We start from the raw sequence: 8,413 nt of genomic DNA, 5'->3' as shown, positions 1-8,413 counted from the left end.
GTAATAAATGTTATTTGCAGTTAACAATTTTCTTTTTTCTTTATTACAATATTTATGGCAAGACTAGGTATATAGAACACATATTATTAATGCCAGGAGGTGAAGGTTCACCTCTCTTCATCATTGCATGCCATTTTCGTTGAATATTTATTATTAAATCATTTTCAAACGACTCTTGCATTGTATGATAAATTAATATTGGATTGAAAACTTATCCATACATATGAAAAAAAACTGTAAAAAGGCTGTGTCCGTACATTGAATAATTATAAGAAAAAAAAATAATTAAACGAAGACCCCAAAAAGATAGCAATTAAAAACTGTAATAGAGCAGAAATAAAAAAGTGTCTGTTTGTCTGTTTGTAGACGCTTATCTCCGAAATGACTGAATGGACTTAAATGAAAGTTTTTTGTTGCATAGGTATTAAGTGTGGGCAATATATAGAGTAAAATTTATTTCGGAAACTGGTACACCTGGACCACCTATATACAAAAATTGTAACAAGTAACTTATTAATTATTTAACTTATTATATTATATTCTTATTATATAAATTATCATATATGTTATAATATTGTGGCATATTGTAACATATTTTATGAGCATTATTTGCTGAGAGCGCAATTGGAAGATCTGGAACACCTGATATGGAACTCCTAGCTACACTTTTGTATCTGGGAGTCGAGCACGCTTCGGCGTGAATCTGGGCCACCCCTCTGCATTGCCGACGATGGCATAAAAAACTATAACATAAAATAAAGAAATTATGTCTTAACAAAAATTTCTGACTGATGGGATTTTTCTGTCGACTTAAGTATAATAATCGACATCTGGATTATGTTGTTGATATACAGATATCTGCTGAAATTCTGAATGAACAGTATAGTATTTATACCTTAAACCTAATTTTACTCAAAGCCTCCAGTTTGTTCACGTTTAAAGTTCTAGCGAACGAAGCCGCGGGCATCAGCTAGTTGTGAAGATAAAATAAATAATAAAAGGAAAACTCATGGTAGGCATGTTTCTTCTTGCTATGTTTTTCTGCCGCTTTCGTTTTCACATAACCTTATCATGGGCATGAATTAGGTAAGCCTTTGACTACAGAAACTTATAAATCAGTATGTGACTGAGTAAGTAAAAGAACGATTTAAATCGAAAGTCTATTATAATGATATTTTTCTAATGGCTTGCCATCATGCAAATAATGCTATTGTTTAAAATTTATTTTTATATTCTAAATCTACTGTTTAACGCATTTTTATTTGATTTACCAAAAATGGTTCGGCAGATAGTACGATTGTGTTGCTTTAATATTATCATATTAAAGTATTTAGTAATTTCATACCAATTGAATCAGTGTTTTACGTACTTTGACTTGCCGAGACTATTAATGTCGTAATTAATTTTTAATAAGTACTCACTGATCATTTACGAGCCACGTGAAGTTGAATGAGTTTAGCTAATTGATTGGATCTGAAAACATTTCAAATAGTTTATCATAATTATTAGATATTCGGTTGTTACAATAAGATGTGATTGTAAAACGACATCAAAGAGGGGCAACGATGTCTTCACCAAACGTTATAATAGGTCCGAGAATATGATCTCAATTGCATATAGCTGTAAAGCGATATTATTAGGGAACATAAATCAACTACTATGACTAGAAAAAAAATTAATGAATGTCTACCAAAATGTAATATAAGTTAACCTTTAAACTTACAACAGTAAACATAATTTCCAGATTAAAAATGATTAGAAAATTATGGATTATTTTTATCAGCAATTAGTCTTTTTAAGCAAGCTTAAATTATATGACAAGTCAAGGGCAGTACAGGGCAGTAATTAAGACAACTGTATAAACAAAATTATGTTTTATTATAATACAATTGGTAAAAGATTAATGAATCAGTATATAAATATTATATACAGGTTCAGGCATTTAAATAATTACAATATTCGATATTATTTCGCGTAATTTATCCTAATAGTGATGCTACGACAGCTGACGGTACTGCTCCGCCAGGTCCCTGTTGAATTTGAGGCTGGAAACCGTTCTCATCAGCGATGTAAGTTACGGTGTATTGCACACCATCAGGACCAACCCAGGCGTATTGGCCTTGAACAACAGAGCTCTCGTTTTCCGTGCCGATGTTCTTCAGCTGTCCTTGTTCTTCGTGCTTAGTACCGTCTGACAGCTCCCACCTGAAATTATTGTATTATTTAATTGGCGTAAAAGTATGTACCCACATATATATTTAGTATCTATTTTTTTTTTATTTTAAGTGATCCTTACGCGAAATTGTATGAATCAATTCCGGCGTTGTTGACGTCGTATCGCAGGATTTGAACATCCTGTGGGTTTTGGGGAGCGCAAGAAGCAGCGGCTACAAGGGCGAAAACCACGAACTGAAAAGGGAATGGGGCAATGTTAGTTCCAGCTCAAAGCACTCAAATCACTGTATCCATTATATTATCACTCCACTGACCAGTTTCATTTTTTTTCTTTTGTTTCGTCGTCCGTCTTCTTCAAAGAATAGTTTGTGTGTGTGATAGTTACGTCTTCAAACGGACCTCTTATATATGTAAGTATTTCTTCTATTACTAGATTGCAACACTGCATATCTGCCATCGCGTCGCGGAGCTTCTTATACGCTAAGCAAAACATCTCGAGTCTGTCATCCCATGTCGAGATGAGCTTATTGTTGTCAGTGTTTGTAAGCGCCTCTTCGTTGTATGTGTTGGTAAACATCCAATATGACCTATGTCTTTTTCTTATGTAATAATAGGATTACAAATGTCAATGTTAATAACCATTGCAAAAGGTAATTTATTACCCTCAACACAGACAATACGGTGTTATTAAACGTTTACTGGACAACAATTTGTTTTATCCACCATAACGTAATTGCTTAATACGTTAAAAAGGCCAGTACTTTCACATCTTGTTAAATTCGTTTTATATGTGATGAGTAAATGCTACTGTTTTAACATGACCCAGCAATATACGGAAGGCAATATTTTTATGTGTTTGGTACAAAGCACCTTATTAATTAACAACTGTTGCTATCTTCATGAGAACCTTATTAAAGTAAATTCAAGCGCAATAAGATAATAATAGTGTGTAAATGTACGAGCTTAAAAATTACGATACTTTGTAGCAATTTTGAGTATATAAAATGCATTACCAAAAAACGTTACTTATTATAATACTTATATTTAATAGGGGTTTTTTCCGCTCAATTAGAATAAGATCAAATTTATATTTTCTTCATTGTTTAGGTAATGCATTAAGCATAAGTATAACTTTTAGCATAAATCGTAATCAACTCTTGTCAACTTAAATCAAATCAAAGTCAAGTGGTCTACCAAAATTGTCTAAAGGTTTACATCATCGCTTAAATAATTCAATACGGGTACGGAGGTCAAGATTTTGGCAATTGTAATAAAGTTAAACGAATTAAAACTTCACCAAATTAAGGTAAGTACATGGCTATTAGAACACTCATTACACAGATAGCATAAATTCTTGAAAGGTTGTGGGAACATCAATCAGTCTATGCGCGGCCTTTAAAAGTGAAGATGATCATTTTGAATATTATATTATAAAATAGGTCTTATTTACATATAAATAAAGTTTACGAAGCTAAAATTACACGTGTCGTGTGTTAATAAATGGACAAATCTCATCTTTACGCTTGTAATAATAGGTATACTAGAAAGGCCAAGGTGTTCTGCGCTGATAGATTATAATCTACCATTGATTCCTTATAGGTTTTAAAAACATAATCTTTATGGGAATTTTCCTATGGTGTAGGTATGTGCTCATATCAATTAAATAATTATGATCCTTATTAATGTAAAAATTTATATGACTGTTTGACTAATCTATTATGCTTTTACCGAGACATAGATTTGGATTAAAAATAGTTCAAGATTCAGTGTAGGTGTTCTTACAGTCTGAAAAGAAGAGAAAAAATATTCAGAGTTAGTTATACCATTGTTTAGTACGTTTAATCTTCTGATAGCCTAGAAAATATTGTGATGAAATCAAGGAGGGTATATCACATTATCAGATCCATTTCACAATGTTAGTTGTATGATTGTAATTTAAGTATAAATTGTCTTCGGTATAGGTTTCGACCGGTCGCGTTACGTCACAGTCTGTTGAACCGAAGACACGCGCGTCTGACCTCCGACACCCATACTGCCTTCCTTGCTATTTTTGGGTCAATCTTTCAACTATTACGATATTCTCTAATATATTTCAACCTAATCTGGTACTTCACAAGGTTACGTGACATAACCCTAGGATCACCATGACATCTTATTATATAAGAAACGGTAAATATTTGACATAACGACAAAAATTTGTAGACAGGCCTTGTTCTGCAATGCATCATCAGTACACATTCTATACTAGTATTATGATGAGGTATTTTTTAATGTAAACAAAAATATCGTGTATACCTGCTTTTGTAATGTAATATTTCTGAAAAGTATATTTGTGGAAAAATAATATAAAATATTTTATAAATTGGTGGCGATGGATAAAACCAAAGGAAACGATATGTATATATACATTTTAAAAGGTGTTGAAAGTTTATGAACTAAGTGTTCTGTTTTCGACCATTAACATTAATGTATTTTTGAACCTGACGAAAGACCGTAATGATCGGTATCGTTTGAATTTATGAAAACGAAAGATTACTGGGTAATCAAGCGTACGGAGCATCTGTCTTTGGGATTGTGAAGTGATTGCTTCATAGTATAATTTGTGGGTCGATGCAACGCTGAGCATGGTGGAGCCTTATTAGTCATGAGAACGGAATTATCAACTCTTATTTTTGTGCATATGCGCTTTCTTATCACTGGTATGTATGCGCCGAATAGTATTCAAAAAAGGCGGGGTCAGTTACACACAAGTGTCTTAAGAAATTGTCTAATATATTATATACTATATTGTCTGTACAAAATATTATTTTTACCTACCTTATTATAGTTTAGCATAAAATTAAAGATATCACGACATTTTAAGAATCTGATAACTATTATGAAATAATATTTAGTGATCAGCACCTGCAGTTCCTGGTTATTTTGTAATTTCACTGTCCTGCGTACCTATATAGGACAGTTAGCTATATAGTTTTAGCTATATTTTAAAAAATCATTGTCTTTTTCATCTATATCTTATAACTAGCTGCGCCCCGCGGTTTCACCCGCGTAAGTCCGTATCCCGTAGGAATATCGGGATAAAAAATAGATGTTGGCCGATTCTCAGACCTACCCAATATGCTTACCAAATTTCAGAGGAATCGGTCAAGCCGTTTCGGAGGAGTATGGCAACGAAAACTGTGACACGAGAATTTTATATATATATAGATAGATATTAAATATGCTTCACTACTTTAGCATACTAACCGGATGACTACCCCTTGCTTCTGACATTTAGGAATAATTTTGTTTTCTTACTAGTGTAAGACATTTATTGAGATAGTTTGTAGTTTCAACAATCAAACTCACAAAATAATAAGCTTTAGGAGATAAAAATTGAGGTCTTAGATGCAGATAGTTTAATTATATTAAAAATATTTAAACAACATCAAACGAAGCAACAACTCTGTCTAATTCATCTTCAGTAAAGCACAATAGCATAATGCAAAAAACCCGGCGTCTATCCAAATGGCTTTCCGTTCCTGAAGACATCAAATATTGATCTTCTTCGGGAGAATACCTATCCAAGTCTACTCTGCATACCTGCATCATGTATCTAAGTATAAATTATAGCATAAAAATATTTAAACTAATTCAAATGAATTATCGTTGATTTATTTAATAGGAACACATTATTTAAAAATTCATTCCTAATTACCTTTTTACCGTTCTCATCAAAACATGCGAGTTCTTCAAAGTGTGCATTCATATTTGATTTGGGGTATTTAAAATAGTTTTTTAACTCCGAATATCGTCCCAAATGCTAAAAATAATAATTTAGATGTAATAAGTATATGACGTATTGACCTAGTTTGTGTTTAAATATACCTATTTATTAATATCTATTATCTATAGTAGACACAAACTATATTGTTTTATGTTTATTGTAATTCACAATACAGAAGAGGAGATAAGATAATCAAGCGAAAGAATGACAGGAAAATCTAAAACATGATGACATTAAAGAACAGTTGTCGCTATTATTTATGTTATTTTTTATTCAAATGTTGGAAGAAATAGAGTAAAATGCTTAATATTACACATCCTTGATATTTATTCTGAATAATGATGATCATTTTTATAGCCTCAACCTCTTTAATGTAATTTATTTCTTTATTTTTCTATAATTTTGCATAAGCTAGATGTTCAACAAAGTCGCGAAGTTAGTCGATAACTTAGTAGACCTTTACTCCTACTACTTACTATGTTCTTAAATTATATATTTCATTTTGGGATTTCAATAGATAAAAAATCTAATACAATTGCGTACGTATAAAATATTACATATAATATAATCACATACTTCTGGGTGTGAAGCCCCACTTTTCCTTATTGTATCTTGTGGAAACTCACTTGGGAATATTCTTCTTAACTCAACGTCTTCACTGAAATAATATTACATAAGCCTTTTAACATGTCAACAAATCATACAAGAGACTATTCATTACTGTTAAAATTACTCACTAAGTATAAATTACGCCATTACTTCGTTTTATTAGCACTTGAAGGATCTAGGGACGAAGAGAACTTTATTGTGGTCATTAACGATAAAAGCAACGTCATTTTTACTTACAATGTAACCTAATAAGTAGAATCTATATTCCGACATCATGTTTATAGCTTTTTAGTTAAACTAAACGTCTTGTCTTCAACCTGTTGTCACGCGCAAATGGTATTTCCAAACCTACATAATAGCTTCGCAATAAGTTAGTTATAAAACACGTTGCTTTAATATAAATGCCATAAAATGTTTGTTTACGACGTGTTCCGGAAATTGATACATTATAAGTATATAACATCGTTTAGTTTCGTTTGATAATGCATGAAATTTTTTAGATTAAGAAGCTGTTTATTTAAAAATATATTGTGTGAATAGTGTGTAATAATAATTTATACTAATTTACATATATTTTGTTATACTCCACACACATACACATTTATTACGTTTTGCACACATCATTGTATTCATTTTATATTTAATTATTTGTTAGTAAACATATTTATTATTATAACAACAATACATGACTTACAATATAATAACAAACAAAATGATATAGAGTGTTGAAATTTATGTATTTACACCAGAATTTTATTAAAAAGCTATAAATATGTAATATACAGTTTATGTAAAAATTTGAATAATTCCTTCTTACATTACATTTTTATTTTATTTAATGTCTGATTTGACCTCGGCACTTTGCATTACAGTGTGTCCAATAACACACTAATAAATCACTCGTTGATCACGCTTTCTGAAATTAAATATTTCCATTCACATAACAACTATTATTTTACAATTCTCCTATCGTTAACCCGAATATCATCATTTTCTACAGGTTGGAATCCATTTTCGTCAGCAATATATTTCATGGCATGATATTTTCCTTGAGGGTCCTTATAACGGTATTCTCCTCGTACTGCAAATTGACTGACACCAAGGGAATTGAAAAAGAGTCCGCCATCTTCTTGACGATAAGTTCCATCCGATGTTTCGAACCTAGAAGAAGATATTCCTTTTTACCAATTATTGGGTTCATAGCTATAATTTATTTTCTATGTATATGCATCATATCTTTGTTTTATTTAAATAAATAAATCCGAAAGTCGTTAATGATAAAATGAGCAAACATAAAAACAGATATAAAAACTGATTAGGAATTGAAAAATTGAAACAATGCACAACTTCTCCATATACGTATTTTAATGAAAACCCAATAAGATGAAGCAAATAATCGAGGGTTATGACAATACAAGCCATTGGTACCATGCAAACAGCTTCACTTACTCAAAACTATATTGTCCGAAACCATTGTTATTGTAAATGTTTTTCTTCGTTAAATTGTCCAGTCCAAAGGTCTTTGGCCAATAATTGATGACAGCCACAATGAATACAGCAACAAAGCACCTGAGACGCGTACCTTTTACCTGTATGTGAATACCATATGTCAAGGTTAACGAGTCAGAATCAAGCATCATTTTATTAGAAATGGCAGCAAATAAAAAACGAACATAATCCGTAAAGTTCAATGCGGATGCATTATCGCTTCTTTTTTATACACGGAATTCTTTCAAGCCAGGATTCTGTTTAGTTTATTTAAGACAAAAAATGAGGAATTTTGATCGACGTTTTCCTGATGAAAACAATGTCTTTTTTAACACGGGTAAATATATCAGTTCCAGAACAAGTATATTAGCATAC

General features: G+C 31.4%; 2 protein-coding genes across 2 annotated transcripts in view; both read right to left on the bottom strand.

The window, feature by feature from the left end:
* Positions 1-1,962: 1,962 nt before the first annotated feature.
* LOC119831407 (endocuticle structural glycoprotein SgAbd-5-like) lies at positions 1,963-2,620 on the bottom strand. Its single transcript, XM_038354736.1, has 3 exons — positions 2,490-2,620; positions 2,297-2,409; positions 1,963-2,205 (listed from the first exon to the last, which is right to left on the bottom strand). The coding sequence occupies exons 1-3, from the start codon at positions 2,496-2,498 to the stop codon at positions 1,980-1,982; spliced, it is 348 nt and encodes a 115-aa protein (XP_038210664.1). The 5' UTR covers positions 2,499-2,620; the 3' UTR covers positions 1,963-1,979.
* Positions 2,621-7,363: 4,743 nt separating this feature from the next.
* Positions 7,364-8,413, bottom strand: part of LOC119831406 (endocuticle structural glycoprotein SgAbd-5-like) — a 2,372-nt gene continuing 1,322 nt past the window's right edge. Inside the window, exons 2-3 of the mRNA XM_038354734.1 lie at positions 8,000-8,139; positions 7,364-7,711 (exon numbers count right to left, since the gene is read on the bottom strand). Coding sequence (XP_038210662.1) covers positions 7,501-7,711; positions 8,000-8,139 — 351 coding nt within the window. The 3' untranslated portion in view covers positions 7,364-7,500. The remainder of the gene's footprint in view (positions 7,712-7,999; positions 8,140-8,413) is intronic.

Source organism: Zerene cesonia, chromosome 13, assembly GCF_012273895.1.
Source record: "Zerene cesonia ecotype Mississippi chromosome 13, Zerene_cesonia_1.1, whole genome shotgun sequence".
Lineage (NCBI taxonomy): Eukaryota > Metazoa > Arthropoda > Insecta > Lepidoptera > Pieridae > Zerene > Zerene cesonia.
The sequence above is the reverse complement of the archived record's forward strand: the minus strand, read 5'-3'. Positions and strand labels throughout refer to the sequence as shown.

What these genes read in the sequence shown, in the direction of transcription:
- LOC119831407 (XM_038354736.1), bottom strand. An exon ending in ATTGATTCATACAATTTCGC is followed by an intron (nt 2,206 to 2,296) that starts GTAAGGATCACT and finishes CAATAATTTCAG; the next exon opens with GTGGGAGCTGTCAGACGGTA.